This window comes from Tachyglossus aculeatus, chromosome 9 (genome assembly GCF_015852505.1).
Source record: "Tachyglossus aculeatus isolate mTacAcu1 chromosome 9, mTacAcu1.pri, whole genome shotgun sequence".
NCBI lineage: Eukaryota > Metazoa > Chordata > Mammalia > Monotremata > Tachyglossidae > Tachyglossus > Tachyglossus aculeatus.
The window spans coordinates 23,456,792-23,475,180 of record NC_052074.1 but is presented as its reverse complement, the minus strand read 5'-3'; the positions used below and the strand labels follow the sequence as shown (position 1 = coordinate 23,475,180).

General features: G+C 57.6%; 1 protein-coding gene across 3 annotated transcripts; it reads left to right on the top strand.

Annotated features, from left to right (window-relative positions):
- Nucleotides 1–1,555: 1,555 nt before the first annotated feature.
- Nucleotides 1,556–17,686, top strand: SLC5A6 (solute carrier family 5 member 6). 3 transcript variants are annotated; one of them, XM_038751224.1, is made up of 19 exons: nt 1,556–1,635; nt 3,709–3,784; nt 6,153–6,236; nt 6,794–6,971; nt 7,309–7,867; nt 8,065–8,130; nt 8,491–8,542; nt 9,158–9,225; nt 9,422–9,576; nt 11,303–11,443; nt 11,608–11,737; nt 12,562–12,650; nt 14,218–14,330; nt 14,899–14,966; nt 15,308–15,394; nt 15,577–15,761; nt 16,008–16,111; nt 16,418–16,533; nt 16,745–17,686. In XM_038751224.1, the coding sequence occupies exons 5-19, from the start codon at nt 7,454–7,456 to the stop codon at nt 16,901–16,903; spliced, it is 1,947 nt and encodes a 648-aa protein (XP_038607152.1). In that variant the 5' UTR covers nt 1,556–1,635; nt 3,709–3,784; nt 6,153–6,236; nt 6,794–6,971; nt 7,309–7,453; the 3' UTR covers nt 16,904–17,686. The 3 variants fall into 3 exon arrangements, with proteins under 3 accessions (XP_038607152.1, XP_038607154.1, XP_038607153.1); XM_038751225.1 differs by lacking the exon at nt 1,556–1,635 and adding an exon at nt 2,793–2,822; XM_038751226.1 differs by lacking the exon at nt 3,709–3,784 and having other exon boundaries at nt 1,573–1,635.
- The last annotated feature ends 703 nt before the right edge of the window (nt 17,687–18,389 follow it).

Here is an 18,389-nt window from a genome sequence, read left to right as displayed (position 1 = left end):
GAGATCCAAGGTCATCAGGTTGCCCCGCGTGGGGCTCACAGTCTTCATCCCCATTTTACAGATGAGGGAACCGAGGCACAGAGAAGTGACTTACCCAAGGTCACACAGCTGACAGTAATAATAATAATGAGGGTGGTATTTGTTAAGCGCTTACTATGTGGGAAGCACTGTTCTAAGCGCTGAGGGGGGATACAAGGTGATCAGGTTGCCCCACGTGGGGCTCACAGTCTTCATCCCCATTTTACAGATGAGGGAACCGAGGCACAGAGAAGTGACTTACCCAAGGTCACACAACAGACACTAATAACAATAATGACGGTATTTGTTAAGTGCTTACTATGTGGGAAACACTGTTCTAAGCGCTGGGGGGGGGATACAAGGTGATCAGTTGTCCCACGTGGGACTCACGGTCTTCATCCCCATTTTACAGATGAGGGAACCGAGGCACAGAGAAGTGACTTACCCAAGGTCACACGGCTGACACTAATAATAATAATGATGACGGTATTTGTTAAGCACTTACTATGTGGGAAACACTGTTCTAAGCGCTGGGGGGGGGGATACAAGGTGATCAGTTGTCCCACGTGGGACTCACAGTCTTCATCCCCGTTTTACAGGTGAGGGAACTGAGGCACAGAGAAGTGACTTACCCAAGGTCACACAACAGACACTAATAACAATAATGACGGTATTTGTTAAGTGCTTACTATGTGGGAAACACTGTTCTAAGCACTGGGGGGGTTACAAGGTGATCAGTTGTCCCACGTGGGACTCACAGTCTTCATCCCCATTTTACAGATGAGGGAACCGAGGCACAGAGAAGTGACTTACCCAAGGTCACACAGCTGACACTAATAATAACAATAATGACGGTATTTGTTAAGCGCTTACTATGTGGGAAACACTGTTCTAAGCACTGGGGGGGGATACAAGGTGATTAAGTTGTCCGACGTGGGGCTCACAGTCGTTTTACAGACGAGGGAACTGAGGCCCAGAGAAGTGAAGTGCTTAGAACAGTGCTTGGCACCTAGTAAGCGCTTACCAAATACCAACACTATTATTATTATTATTATTATTAATCTATTCATTTTATTTTGTCAGTATGTTTGGTTTTGTTCTCTGTCTCCCCCTTCTAGACTGTGAGCCCACTGTTGGGTAGAGACTGTCTCTATATGTTGCCAACTTGTCCTTCCCAAGCGCTTAGTCCAGTGCTCTGCACCCAGTAAGCGCTCAATAAATACGACTGATTGATTGATTGAGCCACGCTGCTTCTTTGCTTCCCCCCTTCCCGGAATGACAATGGTCCGGCCCCATCGGACCACCCGACCCCCCCCCCCCCCCGTCCGTCGGCCAAATGGTCTCGTCCCCGTCGACCTCTGGCAGCGAATGGGCACGTGCCCCCGGGCTCCGCGGCCCCGCCCAGTCACGCCCCCCTGACTGCTGATTGGCTGAGACCGCGGAGGTGTCCAGGTTTGCCGCCTCGCCATTGGTCGGGGCGTGGGTGGGCGGGGCCTCGGGGGGATGATGTCATCGGGCGCGCGCCCGGCGGAGCCGGCTGGCCTGGCTGAACCACGCGGGCCCACGTGCAGAGGGGTCGAGGGGAGGAGGCAGAGTGACAGCAAAACCGTCTAACAGGTAGGGGAAGAGTTAGGGAAGAAGGAAGAGGTCACAGCTACCCCAGAAGAGGAGAAGGGGAGAGGTGGGGGGGGACAGCTAATAATAATAATAATAATGATGGCATTTATTAAGCGCTTACTACGTGCAAAGCACTGTTCTAAGCGCTGGGGAGATTACAAGGTGATCAGGTTGCCCCACAGGGGGCTCACAGTCTTCATCCCCATTTTACAGATGAGGGAACTAAGGCCCAGTGAAGTGACTTGCCCCAAGTCACACAGCTGACAGTTGGCAGAGCCGGGATTTGAACCCACGACCTCTGACTCCAAAGCCCGGGCCCTTTCCAGTTGCTTCCCCAGATGCCGTATTCCTGCCTGGGAGGGGAGAGAGGGGGACGGGGAGATCCCGGAACCCAGCCTGGAATGGGGGGAGAGGGGGAGGGAGAAATCAGGGAGCCCGGCTTGGAGTGGGGGGAGAGAGGGAGGGAGAAGTCGGGGAGCCCGGCCTGGAATGGGGGGAGAGAGGGAGGGAGAAGTCGGGAAGCCCAGCCTGGAGTGGGGGAGAGAGGGAGGGAGAAGTCGGGGAGCCCAGCCTGGAATGGGGGGAGAGAGGGAGGGAGAAGTCAGGGAGCCCAGCCTGGAATGGGGGGAGAGAGGGAGGGAGAAATCAGGGAGCCCGGCTTGGAATGGGGGGAGAGAGGGAGGGAGAAGTCAGGGAGACCGGCCTGGAATCGGGGGAGAGAGGGAGGGAGAAGTCGGGAAGCCCAGCCTGGAGTGGGGGGAGAGAGGGAGGGAGAAGTCAGGGAGCCCAGCCTGGAATGGGGGGAGAGAGGGAGGAAGAAGTCAGGGAGCCCAGCCTGGAAGTAGAGAGGGACGGAGAAATCCAGCATTCCAGCCTGGAAGGAGAGAGAGAGGGCGGGAGAAATCCCGGATCCCAGCCTGGAAGGAGAGAGAGAGGGCGGGAGGAATCCCGGATCCCAGCCTGGAAGGAGAGAGAGAGGGCGGGAGGAATCCAGGCTCCCTGCCTGGAAAGAGAGAGGGACAGAGAAATCCCAGCCTGGAGGGTGAGAGGGAAGGAGGGAGAGAGCCGGTATTCCAACCCGGACGGGTAGAGGGAAAGGTACCGCAGCCTGGAAGGTATGACGGATGAAAAGATAGTTGCAGAATCCCAGACTGGAAGTGGGGAGATCCATTATCCCAGCCTGGAAGGTGAGGAGGAGGGAATGATAACTAGAATCCCAGCCTGGGAAGTGAAGGGGAGGGAATGATAGCTATACAGTTGCAGTCTGGAAGGTGAGGGGGAGAAAGAGATCCAGTATCCCGGCTTGGAAAAATGGGAAAGAAACTGGACTCTGAGTCTCTAGAGAAGCAGCTTGCGTAGTGGATAGAGCATGGGCCTAGGAGCCAGAAGGTCGCGGGTTCTGATCCCGGCTCCGCCACTTGTCTGCTGTGTGACTTTACTTCTGTGTGCCTCAATAACCTCATCTGTAAAGTGGGGGTGGAGACCGTGAGCCCCACATGGGACAGGCACTGTGTCCAACCCAATTTTCTCTTCTAGACTGTAAGCCCGGTGAGGGCAGGGATTATCTCTCATTGCTGAATTGTACTTTCCACTCAATAAATACGATCGATTGAATGAATGAATGGGATGGGGGAGAGTTTGAGATCTCTGTCTGGAGTGAGAGGAGGATCCAAAATTTCAGATTAGTAAAGGGGAGATTTAAGATCTCAGGCTGAGATGGGATGAGAGGAGAGGGATGTAGAGCCCGGCTTCCTTGGTGACGGCTGTAACAGAGTAAGGTAACAGGAAAAGGAGGAAAATTCCAGGGAGAATTGACCTCAACACACACAGACTAGACCGTGCTTCAGTAAGGGAAAGGGGAGGACAGGACTGAAGACAAGGAAGGAACAGGGGTCATAAAAGGGGTGGAGGAAACGGAACAGCAGGTCCAAGGAGCTGGAAGGGCCGAGGGAGTCAGGTGGGCATGGGTTTGCAGATCGTGGCGGAGGGCTGGGGATGGGAAGTAAGAAGAGCATGGTCCGGGATGGCAAAGATGCTGTGATCAGATCCCCACAGCCCCACTTTCTTTCCTAGAGAAATAAGTGATGAGAGGCGAGAAGGAGCCAGGAGCCTGGGGAGATTCTCTAGCCGTGGTCCCTGAGCAGAGCAGGTAAGGGAAGCACAGTCCAGGGAAGAATAAGGAATCTTCGTTGGTGGCATTGGAGGTGTTTGTGCGTGCGTGTGTGTGTGTGTGTGTGTGTGTGTGTGTGTTGTGCTAAACGGGAAGGGATACTGCAAACAGTGGTCTAAGGGATTGAAGGAAACTCTGCAGGAAGGGAGGGGTAGAGTAGGGGGATGGAGGGAATTTGCAGGGAACTCCTTGACTGGGAGAGGTTGGAGGTGGGAGGAGGGGTGGGGAGAGCTTCTTCTCCTCTCTCGTCTGGATTCCAGTGGGGCAGGGAGTCTGTGCTTAGGGAGTCCTCGGCCCTGATGTGTCTCCTCCCTGGGAGGTTCAGAGTGCAGAAGCTGTCTGAATGGGGCTAGGTTGTCTCCCCAGACGTGCAGGGGCCTCTGTCTGGGCATGCAGCAGGGCCCTGGGATGGGGGTGGGAGAGGGACGAGGGCCAGGCTCACCTTTCCCCTACAGTGGGAGGGGACAGAGGGGAGGTGTGGGGATAGGTTAATCTGTCTCTAAATTATTTGGAGTATAAACTCTGTTCCAAGGGTGACAGCCAGCGCTTCCCACTTCCTGCTCCCTCCTCCTGCGGCTTTTGAAGGCAAGGGGGCAGGGGTTGGAGCCGGGGAAGGGGGATTTGAATACCTTCGGAGAGGAGCTGACCCGGGTTAAGCATTCCCTGGCTCTGTCCCTTTCTCCTCCTGACACCATTGGCCCCTCAGGACATGTGCTGTTCTCCCCCTTCACCTTCCTCCTGTGTTGAAGAACTTCCCCATCCCTAAGGCAACCTGAGTTTCATCAGTCATTCCCCTCTCTCTTCTCCCCCCCCCCGCCGCCCCCCAATCCCTCATCCCCGCTTCCCTCCTCCCATACACACGGTGCCAGCTGGGACCATGTGGGAGGCCTAATCCCTCCAGGAATGCCTCTTCAGCTTGGACCCATAGCCCAGCCATGACCATTCCTGGATCCCCCTAGACCTTCTTGTTCCCCCAAAGCTCGGTTTGGGGGGCTGCAGGGCTCCCGTTCTCTAGAGGGCAGCTAATAAGTCGGAGGTGAAGAGATTTGAAGCTTAGGGACTGCCAGTCACCGGTGTCTGGGGGCTCACTGTATGCCGAGCTCTGCAATAGGGGCTGAACGGGGCCACGTCAGGAGCTTTTTGGAACCCCTCCATGCTCACCTTCCCCCCAGGGGCAGCTCCCACAGGGAGGACTGGACGGACCTGTACCATAAAGAGGCTCCCAAACCCCCTAAGGCTCTACATTTGGATCAAGTGCTTTGAGAGTTCAGTTGTAGCCAACCAATGCTCGTGTCCAATTCTTAGGTGATGTCGAAATTTGCCCAGGGACCTACATGGTCCTTTTTCCCCCTCTACTATTTTGAGAGCTGCGTCCAGGCTGAGGAAGCTCCTGTGTGGCAGCATGCCCAGTGTGTTGGCACTTGTGCATATTCTCAGCAGCCTACAAGGATCACCGGGCACATGCAGACGTACCATGGGTATGGAGTAGCGTCCCCCTTCTCCCTCCTGCAGCCCCCATCAGATGACCCCCCCCTTGCAGTGCTAACTATGGCTAGACCACGGGCCGGGAGTCAGAAGGTCATGGGTTCTAATCCCAGCTCCGCCACATGTCTCGTGTGTGGCCTTGGACAAGTCACTTCACTTCTCTGAGCCTCAGTTACCTCATCTGTAAAATGGGGATTAAGACTGTGAGCCCCACGTGGGACAACCTGATCACTTTGTATCCCCCCAAGCGCTTAGAACAGTGCTTTGCACATAGTAAGCGCTTAACAAATACCAACATTATTATTATTATTATTATTATTATTCTCTGGGCCTCAGTTACCTCATTTGTAAAATGGAGATGAAGAGTATGAGCCCTACGTGGGACAGGGACTGTGTCCAACCCGACTAACTCATATCCACCTCACCGCTTAGAACAGTGCTCGGCACATAGTGAGCGCTTCAAAGTACCATAATTAGCATATAAATTCCCTATGCGTCCTTAGGCAAGAAAGTCCTTAGGCAATGGGGTCCCAGGATTCTGGTTAGGTCCAGAAGGGTGGGATCAGGCTAACTCGGGCTGGGCAAAGGCTCTATTAGCTTCAGTCTGCATCTCCACTCCCAACCCTCCCCTACTCCTTCCTTCCCTTCTTTCCCTCCTCACCTTTCTCCCGCTCCCTTGACACCTGCTCCTCCACCCCCAGCCCGGGCAGCTTTAGTGACAGTTGACGGGATGTGCTTCCTTTGATTTCCCCAGCCTTCATATCCCCTGCATAGCACTGCCTAGGGTGCAGAGGAGGGGATTGTGGCCACAGTGATTTCCTCCCCCCAGCCTCCTGGCCCCACCCCAGCCTCCTCCCCACAGGCCCCAAGCTGTTAAAAAGGCAGCCGTCCAGCCCCTCGGCAGCAGCAGCCCGACCCAGCTCCAGAGCGAGGACCTCGGCACCAGGTACATTCCCCCGCTCCCGAACCTTGCGACCATTCCCATCCTCCCCCCGGCCCTGCCTTCCTAGAGCCCCGGTCACTGCCTCTGCTCTTCATTGTTCCCCAGGGACCTTCTTTCCCTCCTCCCTGCTCCCCTGCTCTGGTTGTAGCTGGCGGCAGTGGGAGTGGGGTGGGTTTCGCGGTGGGGAGATGCAGGCAGCGGGACTACGGGTGGCCGACCGGGTTTAGGGTGAGGGGTTGGGGCTCTGGGGGAAACCCGCCGAGGGGCAGGGTGTAGGGGCTGGGGAGCGTGGCCGGGGTGCCGAGAGCAGCAGTGCAGCAGTTAATCCGACATCCCTCTTCCCCGCTGGGCCCCGGCGCCAGACTGGGCTGCCCTGGCTCAGTGAATTGGGATGGCTGGAGCTTTGCCAACAGAGAAGGGCCGGGCCCACGGAGCCATAACAACTCGGGACCCCCGCGGTTTCCAATCTGCGTTTGGGTCTTTCCACACATCCGAGCCCTCCTCCTTCCCCGGGCGGCCCGCGTCGCCAACTTGCCCCAGTCCCACACTTCCCCCTCCAGGTACTTCCTCCAGCTGCCCGGCCACTGAGATGTCCCATTTTAGCAGAACGCATGGGCGTAGCTAATGAAGAAGGACCCAAAGTCTGACGAGAAAGTTCACCGGGTGACGGCCCAGAAATCGGTTCGCTCTAGTAATAATTAATCTCACCTGAACGGCTTGCTGCTCTCTCAAAGAACGGTATGTGAACAAAAGGCACCGGAGCTGGGATACTAGAATTAGATCGAGTGATTGGAGATTGAATATAAGTACTCTGTGTACCTGTGGGCCAGGAACGCGTCCCCCGACTCTGTTCTTTTGTACTTTCTCCAAGTACCGTGCTCTGCGTACAGTGAGCTCTCAGATACCGTGGATCGGTACAATTTAGGCCAACGTCTAGCCACGGGGCCACGTGATGGGTGTGAGCCGGCCGGTCTCCGGATGCAGGGGGTGGGGCCGAGGCCCACGGCAGGTGTTCTGGAGGATGGGGAGGCGGGGGAACCGGTTGTGGTCCTGATTGGCCCCGGTCCCCCGACAGCTCGACGTGTAACGATGCCCCCCGGCAGCCGAGGAGAACCGTGAAGAGCCCAAACGGGGCGTAACCTCCGGGCCCCCTGCCCTTTCGCTCCCGGATGGCGGCCGGAACGGCAGGGCAGAGCCCGTGAGGGCGGCCCGCCTGAGACATGGGCCCGGGTGAGGATGGCCCGGGTGGGGGGTCGACCCCCTTGCCCCCGACCCCCACGGCGGCGGCCCCCGCTGGGTCCTTATCCCGCTTCTCGCCCGTGGACTACGCGGTGTTCATACTGCTGCTGGTGCTGTCCGTCTTGATCGGGCTGTTCCACGCGGTGCGTGGAGGGGGCCAGCGCACCATCCGCCAGTTCCTGATGGCGGACCGGAGCATGGGCTGCCTGCCCGTGGCCCTCTCCCTGCTCGCCACCTTCCAGTCGGCCGTGGCCCTCCTGGGGGTTCCCGCGGAGATCTACCGGGCTGGCACGCAGTACTGGTTCTTGGGCTGTTCCTACGTGTTGGGGCTGCTCCTTCCTGCCCACGTCTTCATCCCCGTCTTCTACCGCCTGCATCTCTCCAGTGCTTATGAGGTGGGTGGGGAGCACGGGGAGGCTCCTCTCCTCGGCAGAGCGGCGCCGGGGGTGGGCAGGGGTGCGGTTTGCTTCGGCCCCTGCCTCCCTCCGCCTCCGCCCGGCACAGGATCCTGGATCCCGAGGGAGGGGACGCGGGCTCCGAGAAGTGCGGTGCAGTAGATGCCGTCGACCAGTAACACCCCTTTCCTTCCTAGTACTTAGAGCTGCGCTTCAATAAGACCGTGCGGGTGTGCGGGACCCTGACTTTCATCTTCCAGATGGCACGTAGGGGAAGGATGGGCGGGAGCTTCCTCGAGAGCGGGGCGGGAGGTGGATTTAGGGCCCCACCGCAGAGCTTTCTCAAGCCCATGCTTTTGCAGTTCGGGTCTCGAGCCGGGGCCCCGGGGCGAGCGGGGATGGCACCCCCAGGCAGGCAGGGATGACTTTCCTTAACCCGGGGACTCAAAGCACTGGAGCGCTGAGGGTAGTCCTTTTGTCAGGGCCCATCGGGGCTCTCTTGGGATGGGGCAGAGTCAAAAGAAGCCAGGAGGCGCTTGGTGGGTCAGAGGGAACGGCAGAGGACATTGGGAGTGAGCGAAATCCTTATCTGTCTGTCTTCTCCCCGCCTCCGCTGCATGCAGGTGATATACATGGGCGTTGTACTGTATGCTCCTGCCTTGGCACTCAATGCAGGTAAGGAGCCACGGCCGTGGGCTCCCCGCCGAGCCCGGCTCCGGGACGGGTCCTAGGCGATGAGTCCAGGGAGGGACAGCTGTCTAGGAAGGGGCGAGACCCCTGTGGCAGGGAAAATCCCAACTGCGGTGGGGGGATCGGGGTACCGAAATGGCCTCGCTCCCCATCAATCCAAGTGAATTTAACATCCCGTGGCGGCGTCCTTCACACTCACCTCTTCGGGGTTAGCGGACGATTCGCTCTCATACTTCGGTCCTTGGGCAAATCGAGCGTGGTGTCACTAGGGCAGACCTAGACCGGTGATTTCAGGAGCAGAGAAGAGGAATCGGGGGCTGTTAACTAGTGCTTGTTTCTCATGTGTTTGACACCAAGAGTTGTTAAAGCAACTTCTCCAGCTCCCATCCCAAGGGCGCCCGAGATGGAGCCCAGAGCAGAGAGATCAGTCCAACCAGGGACCCCTTCCACCCTCCTGCTGGAGATCACCCTCTCACCTGCCCAGGACACCCCCTGGCATCCATCTCCCGCTCTAAGGCTACTGGCCGTGGGTTTGGGGAGAGGTTTGTCCCTGGAGGGAGCCCCTCGCCCCTAAAACGAGAATCTTTTTTCTGCTTCCAGTGACGGGCTTTCATCTGTGGGGATCGGTGCTGACCCTAGGCATAGTCTGTACCCTCTACACCACCCTGGTAAGTTCCCGCCGGATGGGCGTGGGGGGGACAAAGCCCTCGGTGGGGGTCCCCACGGCGGGGGGTCAGGGACAAAGCCTCGGTGGGGGTCCCCACGGCGGGCGTCCGGCCAGGCGAGCACGGAGAAAGGAAGGAAGGAGACCAGGCGGCGGCTCGCGGCGGGACCCCGCGACGGATGTCTCTCTCCCACCCGCAGGGCGGGCTGAAGGCCGTCATCTGGACGGATGTGTTCCAGGCGTTGGTCATGTTCCTGGGGCAAGTGACCGTCATTGCCGTGGGCGCTGCCAAGGTGGGCGGGCTGGGGCATGTGTGGAATGTGGCTGACCAGCATGGCCGGATTTCTGGGATTGAGTGAGTGTTCGTTCCTCTAATAATAATACCGCGAATGAATATGGCTCATTATGGGATTTTTTTTCCCCCCCAAAGCACCTTCACACGAGCCCTCTGTCCTCACTGCATCCCGGGAGGTGGATCGGGCAGGTGTCGTTATCCTCATCGGATAGGCGAGGAAACGGAGGCTCCTTGAGAATAAATGACTTGCCCCAAAGCAGCGTGGCCTAGTGGAAAGACCCTGGGACTCAGAGGACCTGAGTTTTAATCCCGGGTCTACCGCTTGTCTGCTGTGTGGCCTTGGTCAAGTCACTTCACTTCTCTGTGCCTCAGTCTCCTCTGTGGCAGAATGGGGATTCAATAATCCGTTCTCCCTCCTACTTAGACTGTGAGCCCCACGTGGGGCAGGGACTGTGTCCGACTTGTATCTACCCCAGTACTTAGGACGATTTTGACACAAAGCGGTGAACAAATACCATTATTATCGCCACGGTCATAGACCGCTACTCAGACTGTGATTCCCTTGTGGGACAGGGACTGTGTCCAAACTGATTACTGCATGACATGAGGGATAGAGCCCAGGCTGGAAGTCACAAGGTCATGGGTTCTAATCCCAGCCCCGCCACTTGTCTGCTGTGTGACCTTGGGCAAGTCACTTCACTTCTCCGGGCCTCAGTTACCTCATCTAAAATAGGAATTGAGACTGGAAGCCCTACGTGGGACGGGGACTGTGTCCAACCCAATTTGCTTGTATCCACCTCAGCAGTCAGTACAGTGCCTGTCACACAGTAAGCGCTTAACAAATACCGTAATAATAATTATTACTACTACTACTGATAGTATTCGTATTATTATTGTCATTAATATTAGTTATATATAATAGCCACTGAGCCCTAGCGTGGCTCAGGGGAAAGAGCCCGGGCTTTGGAGTCAGAGGCCGTGGGTTCAAATCCCGCCTCCGCCACTTGTCAGGTGTGTGATTTTGGGCAAGTCACTTCACTTCTCTGGGCCCCAGTTCCCTCATCTGTGAAATCTGGATTAAGACTGTGAGCCCCCCCGTGGGACAACCTCATCACCTTGTAACCTCCGTAGCGCTTAGAACAGTGCTTGGCACATAGTAAGCGCTTAATAAATGCTATCATCATCATCATGGATAGTTTTTAAAAGGCAGAGCCAGGACCCAAACCCAACTCTTCTGACTCCCAGCACAGCTCTCTGTCTCCTAGGCCATGCTCCCTTACCTTGCGAGGTACCCACCTCACCCCAGGTACCGTGCAGGGGGCAGCTTCTTTAAGCAACAGGTGGATTGCTGAAGCAGGGGGAATTCCAGGCCAAAGAGAGAAGCCGGAGGGAGCCAGCGTGGCCAAGAGGGGCGGGAAGCCACAGCTTCTGTCGAGGAGTCAGGGCAGTGATGAGACACCAAAGAAGGCAGGATCTGGATCTTTTCCCGTTCCATCCCAGGCTTAGCAAAGGCCTCCTGAGCTGACCGAATTGGGAGCCCGATTGGCCTGTGGAGAAAGGAGAAGTGGACTGTCCCACTGTTACCTTCCCCATCCCTCCCGGGGGTGATCGCTTTTCCCCCCCTTCTGCCCTCGATCTTCCCAACCCTGGGCTAGTGGTTGGTGTGAGGTGGGGCTTGCCCGCCTCAGGACCAGCCCCAACTTCCATCCTCTGCTCTGCTCCCCCCCGATCCCGACCCGGGGAGGGGGGCAGGGGGCAATGCGGACCACCGGGCCTTGTGTTGCAGGCTGGACCCGGACCCGTTTGTGCGCCACACCTTCTGGACGCTGGCTTTCGGGGGGGTCTTTATGATGCTCTCCCTGTATGGCGTGAACCAGGCCCAGGTGCAGCGTTACCTCAGCTCCCGGACGGAAAGGGCGGCTGTTCTGTGAGTGGGAGGGGGTACAGGGCGGGAGGGGGGGAAGAGGGCACATAAGGTGGGACTGGGCCACCGCCCCACGCGAACTGCAGATCAGAGAGGTGAGGGGCCGCGTCCCCCAAGCCCCTTCTGGGGTCCAGGTGTCATGCCCTGCCCACTTTCCTCTCTTATAGCTCGTGCTATGCAGTGTTCCCCTTCCAGCAGGTTGTACTCTGCCTCGGCTGCCTCATTGGCCTGGTCATGTTCACCTATTACCAGGAACACCCCCAGCCTCCCCACCAAGCCCAAGCTTCCTCCGACCAGGTATGTCTCCCCCCGGGTTCGCTCTTCAATCAGACGTCCCCTGGCCCGCGGGCACCAGCCTCCCTTCCTCATAATTAACTTTGCCCTCCCTCTGGGAACTCCGCCAACCAACATTGGCAGGGAGAGGGAAAAGCGAGGGGTGGTCTCCGCCCGCCGCTATCGCAGCACTCGCCACCCTCCCACAGCTGCTGCCAACACTACTCCTCCATCGCCCGAAGCCCCTTGCCCAGCTCCGGAGTGGGTGACGCCGAGCCGGGTTCCCAGCCCACCTGATAGGGTTGGCAGAGGAGCTGTGTTAGCCTAGTTGCCCGCTGCAGAGGGCCACAACTTCCAGCAGTCCTTGCAAGAGGGCCAAAGGGGTACAGTTGGAGGCACCGTTAAGGTGGCGTTTCATGTGCCCACGAGCCTGGTCCCGTCTCTGAGATGCGTACCCTCGGGGAGCATGCCGGAGTAGGAAAAGGTGGCGGGGCCGGGGTTGAGGAGCTGGAGCTGGGTGCCGTAGCTAGGAGAACAAAATGTAGTCTTGCCCTTTTTTCCTTATGAGCCATAGAGGAAATAGTAGTAGTCAAATAAAGGTATTTATTGAGTGCCCATCGGGAGCAATACGCTGGTCTCAGCCCTGAGAGAAGCGCAGAAGAGTGGCGAGGACCCCGTTGTTCCCGTGACGCAGCTTCCGCCCGCTTCCTCAGTTGAGGTGGGGGGTGGGTGGGAAGGGCCAAGCCCTTGGGCCTGGGTTCCTCACAGGAAGACGTCCTGGTGGGGAGGGGTCCCGGCCCCTGAACTTGCCCAGTGAGGCCTCTCTTCTTTTTCTGCTTCGCTCCCAGATGGTTCTCTACTTTGTGATGGACATCCTGGGCGGGCTGCCGGGCCTACCCGGGCTCTTCATTGCCTGCCTCTTCAGTGGCTCCCTCAGGTACCCCGCTCCTCCCCACCCCAGACGGCCCAACTCCACCCCCGTAGCATCCCCAGGGCGTGGAGGGACTGGGCTCTCTTCTGCCTGAAAGGAGGAGAGGGAAGGAGAGAAGGCAAACAGCCCAGGGAGAGAGCAGAAGGCCTTGTCCTTCCTTCAGAAAAGCTCTCCTGCCCTCTCGCTCCTGGGGCAAATGGAAGCAGCTTGGCCTAGTCGGAAGAGCATGCTCTCCCCATGGGCTTGGAAGTCAGAAGGACCTGGGTTCTGATTCTGGCTCTACCAATTGCTTACTGTGTGAACTTGGGCAAGTCGCAACTTCTCTGTGCTTCCATTTCCTCCACTGCAAAATGGGGATACCTGTTCTCCCTCCTTAGACTGTGAGCCCCTGGTGGGGCAGGGACCGAGTCCGACCTTTCATTCGTTCATTCGTTTGTATTTATTGAGTGCTTACTGGGTGCAGAGTACTGTACTAAGTGCTTGGGAGGGTACAATGCACAATTAACTTGTATCTATCCCACCACTTAGAACAGTATTTGACACATAGTAAGCGCTTAACAGATAACTATTTAAAAAACAACTCTTCTCATTCATTCATTCATTCATTCAATCGTATTTGTTGAGCGCTTACTGTGTGCAGAGCACTGTACTGAGTGCTTGGGAGGGTACAATGCACAATTAACTTGTATCTATCCCACCACTTAGAACGGTATTTGACACATAGTAAGCGCTTAACAGATAACCATTTAAAAAACAACTCTTCTAATTCATTCATTCATTCTATCGTATTTGTGAGGCGCTTACTGTGTGCAGAGCACTGTACTGAGCGCTTGGGAAATACAGATTGGCAACATATAGAGACGGTCCCTACCCAACAATGGGCTCACAGTGTAGAAGGGGGAGACAGACAACAAAACAAGTAGGTGTCAATACTATCAGAATAAATAGAGTTATAGCTATATACACATCATTCTAACAATACTTTTGGTATTTGTTAAGCACTTAACTATGTGCCATTCATTCAGTCGTATTTATTGAGCGCTTACTGTGTGCAGAGCACTGTACTAAGCACTAGGGTGGGTACAAGCGAATCAGATTGGACACAGTCCCTGTCCCGCGTAGGCCTCACGGTCTTATTGCCCATTTTACAGATAAGGTAACTGAGATCCAGAGAAGTGACGTGGCTGGCCTAAGGTCACACAGCAGTCGAGTGGCAGAGCCGGAATTAGGACCCATGACCGGCTCTACCCACTACGCCATGCTGCTTCCCTACCACCCGTGCCACCCTCCCTCCTTACGCTAGCGGTGGCACAAAGCCAGGCCCCAAAATGCCAGGAGCCCACCCTCGGAGCTCTGCCCCACACACTCTGAGGAGCCCATATCCTCAGGCTTCCTCCTCCTCCTTCCTTTCCCAAAACCCATGCCAAGGCTGCTGCTTGTCACCCCCGAGGCCCAGTTGAATGCGGGAGGGCTGGGGAGGAAGCGGGAGATTGAGCCCCCACGTCTCCCACACCTCAGCCAGTATTCCCAGGCAATCCCTCACCACCCTCTCCCCACTCCCTTGGCTTTCCAGCACCATCTCCTCAGCTTTTAACTCCTTGGCGACTGTTACCATGGAAGATCTGATCCGGCCCTACTTCCCCAGGTTCTCCGAGGCCCAGGCTACCAGACTTTCTAAGCTCCTGGGTGAGTCTCCGTTCGCTTTCCCCCCTCCTGCCCTCTTTGACCTCCAATAATCTATTTATCTTCATCAGCAATTCAGAGAAGCGGTGTGGCCTAGTGGAAAGAGCACGGGGGTGCCTGGGAGTTGGAGGAGCTGGGTTCTAATACCGGCTCTGCCAGTTGCCTGCTCCGTGACCTTGCCTGTGTTTCCTAATCTGTAAAATGGGGATTCAAAACCTGTTCTCCTGCCTACTTAGGCTGTGAGTCCCTTGGGACAGAGACTGTATCTACCCTAGCACTTAGAACAGCGCTTGACATATAGTAAGTGCTTAATAAATGCCTTTTTTAAAATAAAAAATAAGGAAGGTTTATTACAGGCCCACCTGAGCAAGTGAAACAATTGATTCATGCCCTCTTGGAGATTCCAGTTTAAGCATCTCCTGGGCTTTTTTGGGGTGTGGGAGAAGACCCCTTGCTCCAAGGTGAGGAGGGCTCTGGGTTGGTTAGAGAAGGCAGCAAGAGGAAATCCTTTGCTTAGATGGGAAGCATGGCCTCATTTCTCCCTTCCTGACCCCCCTCTCTCCCTCCTCAGCCTTTGGCTATGGTCTGCTTTGCCTGGGAATGGCCTATATCTCCTCTAAGATGGGCCCTGTGCTGCAGGTGAGGACTGCGGAAAGGTAGGAGGTGGAGGTCAAGGCGGTAGAAAAGGCTGGGCGGGAGTCTGGGGGAGAGGGAAGGGGAGATGGGGAGAGGGAAAGAGAGACAGGGCCTCTGCCTTCATTTGGGGCACAGGCAGAAGTTCCTGGGTGCAGGGAGCAGAGCTCCCGTGGGCCAGAAGGGTCCGGGGGGTCTGGGCCCCTCCCACCTGGCACCCAGGGGGGCTACCCAAAAGCTTCTCTCGCCTCAAGGGTGAGGGTGGAGAGTTGGCGGTGTGGGAGGGATGGAAGTCTTGGCTGCCCTCATTTCTCCCACAACTGCCTTTGCTTGCCCCCTCGCTCCAGGCAGCCATAAGCATCTTTGGAATGGTCGGGGGGCCGCTGCTCGGACTGTTCTGCCTTGGCATGTTCTTCCCTTGTGCCAACCCAGCTGTGAGTACTCTCCTCCTCCTCCTCCTTTTCCTACCAAGTGGAGCTGGGGCCGGGAAAGGACCGTGTCGGTACCCTGGGTCTTGGGGTGGTAGAGAGCAGACCTCAGCCCTTGGATTTGGAAGGGCAAGGAGGGCTGGGGTGTGGGGACGCTGAACAGGAGGGCATTCTATGTCTCCGGGCAGGGTGCGATAGTAGGCCTCGTGGCTGGCCTCCTCATGGCTTTCTGGGTTGGCATCGGGAGCCTGGTGAGTAACGCGAATGCCGGGGTGGCCCTCTCTCCGCCCAATGGGACTAGCTTCCCTCTGCCCGGCAACCTGACCACTGCTGCTGTGACAACCATGCTGGCCTCAACGACCGTCATGCCCAAGTGAGTGTTTATCCCAGGCTGCTGCCACTTCTGGAGGTGACGGAAGGGCCCTGGGGATTGTACCGACTGGGGAAAGTGCCCTGGGGCCAGGGCGGGGCAGACCCGGCTGAGGGGATGGATGTGTCCCGGAGGCAGTTCTGATCTCGTGGGGTCCCAGGGCCCACACCAGGGTGTGTTGGGGGGACTGTAGGGGCGTGGGGGGAGGGGGAATAACCTGAGTGGGTCACCCCTCCCCTCTCCTCCCAGGCCCACGGGGCTGCGCCGTTTTTACGCCCTGTCCTACATGTGGTACAGTGCCCACAACTCCACTACCGTCATCGTCGTGGGGCTGCTGGTCAGCCTGCTCACAGGTGAAGTTGGAGGAATCTTGGGGGATGGGGCGTGGGTACCAGCCCGAATGGAGTTGTCGCTTAAGGGGAGGCACTGAGTCAAGCCATCAAGTTTGTCGGGGGCCCCGACCTTTCCGTAGCACCGAGATACCTTAGCCTGTTGCAAATGGGGGTGGGCCAAGGCCACGGTCGGGACTAGGTGGATGGAGAGCTGCCTAGTGCCCGGTCTTGTCCGGGACCCGGGGCAGGGCTGAACAGCCGGGCACACCCCCGGCATGGGTGGCGAGGCTCACGGGATCCTAAGGAGAGCATCTCTGCCGCCTCCAGGTGGGATGCGGGGCCGTGACCTGAACCCTCGCACCCTCTACCCGGTGATACCGCGCCTCCTCGCCCTTCTGCCGTACTCTTGTCGGAAACGCCTGCCCTGCCAGGATTGCAGCCAGGTAGAAAGTTGGTTCCTCCAGCCTCTTCCCGCCGCCTCCCCCGGAGCCCTCCCCATGCCGATTTGGTGCCGCCCCACTCAGCTCGCTCGCTCGCAGTTCCCTCCCTGACGTGGCCCGAGGGCGAGGGCTCAGACCTCCTGCCTCCCGATTCCCTCCTTCAGCCCCACTTCACTGGTCCTCCTCTCCCACCCCCACCTTGTCTGTCCTCCAGGAACCCTCCTGGGGCCCAGACGGCTGCCTGACACCTGGGAAGATGAGTAATGGTGGGCTGCATGCCTTTGGGGAGGAAGAGGTCAGAACAGGGCCCCAGCAGGACCCCACTCACCAGGCTGCCGGTCCTACCTTCGTGCTTCAGGAGACATCACTGTGACCCGGGGGCAGAGACCCTCCGCCAAGCCCACCTTCCTGAGGCCAGGAGTGCCCGACACCCGGGCCGCACCAGCCGGGAGCCCTTTCCCTCCCCTTCTGTCTTCGAAGCCTGGCTGGGGCCTTGGACTGGTCCTGGGTTAGTGAAGGGGGAGAGAGAGGAGGAGGAGGAGGACAGAACCACTCTCTCCACCATACCCAGACTCCTAGGAAGGGCTGCTCCTTGCTGATGAGACTAACCCGGTTGGGCGACATCCAATGGCCCCGGTGCCTTGGGTCTGTTTCTGCTAGCCAGGCCCTCCACCCCCACAGCAGACCAGCTGGGTCCTTTCTACCCTCTTCTCCCTCTTTCTCCCCCTCCCAAGTCCAAGTATGACACTGACAGAGCTGAGGCCTCTCCCTGCCTCATTCTGCCCATCCCCTGATGCAGAAGCAAAGCCCCCATCCAGGAGAGCCCTCCACCCATAGGTGACCTGAATCCTCCACTCCCTCTGCTGCTAAGTGATGTGAAGGGAGGGTGGGGGCAGTGGACTGACCTCAGCTCTTCACTCCTGCTGCTGCTCTTGCGGCCACCGCTGCTAATAGACCCACTGTGGGGAGGGGGAGCCAGCCTGGGGGTGGGGGTCGTCCATCCGGAGAGCACTGGGACCAGGGCCGCTCGGTGGTCTCACCCCTCCGATCCCGCCCGTGCCTCGGGCCGGGCCACCTCGGTGCCATTTTGCCATGCCCTGTTTCTTTCTCCTAGGAATCCTTTGTCCAGATGAATAAAATGGTCATTCCAGCTGAACTTGGTCCAGTGGAACTTGGTTCCCTCTGGGGTCAGTCCTGGGCTAACCACGGCCTCCCCAGACGAGAGCTATGCCCTTTGGAAAGTTAGATCTGAAGTCAAACTGCAAACCAGGAGGGAGGAGGTCAAAGACCTAGCTACGGCCTCTAAGAAGGGGCCGGTTGCCCCAGGCGACTTAGAGGATCTGGATGGGGCTGGGGGGAGATTAAAATAAATGCAGGAGGGGCAGGGTGGGGTATGCTAGAGGAAAACTGAAAACTCTAAGCCTGACCTGGGCTAGGCCCAGCTCCAGGCCAAGATGAGAGATTACCCACCTTGGCTCATCTTCCCTGCTGCCTGTGGGCAACCTCCAACATCCTCTTACGCCATACCGGAGTGCAAGACTCCCAGCTTCTGGGAAGTGGGAGCTTCGGGGTAGGTTGGGAAGGTGCTGCCTGGCTGTGGGCCAGACAGACGACTGGAGCCAGCACCACTTTCACCCAAGTGTTGAGAGCTCTCCTGTGGAGGTGGGAAATGGGGCCACCCTGAGCTGGGGACGACAGAAGGGCCAAAAACCTCATCTCTCTCCACCCTCATCCCCGCAGCTCGACTTCGCCTTGGGCCTCAATCCCCGCCCTTGCAAGTAAAAGTGCCAATAACCGGTGGGACCTTAGTGGGCTGAGTTAAGCAGACCTTTTCTCTTTGCCCAAGGCCCGGCCTTGAG

Excerpts from the sequence above, each read along its gene's own strand:
- SLC5A6 (XM_038751224.1), top strand. The coding sequence starts at position 7,454 with ATGGGCCCGGGTGAGGATGGCCCGGGTGGGGGGTCGACCCCCTTGCCC. Across the intron at positions 11,444-11,607 it reads ACGGAAAGGGCGGCTGTTCT|CTCGTGCTATGCAGTGTTCC; the intron begins GTGAGTGGGAGG and ends CCTCTCTTATAG. Across the intron at positions 16,534-16,744 it reads CCTGCCAGGATTGCAGCCAG|GAACCCTCCTGGGGCCCAGA; the intron begins GTAGAAAGTTGG and ends TCTGTCCTCCAG.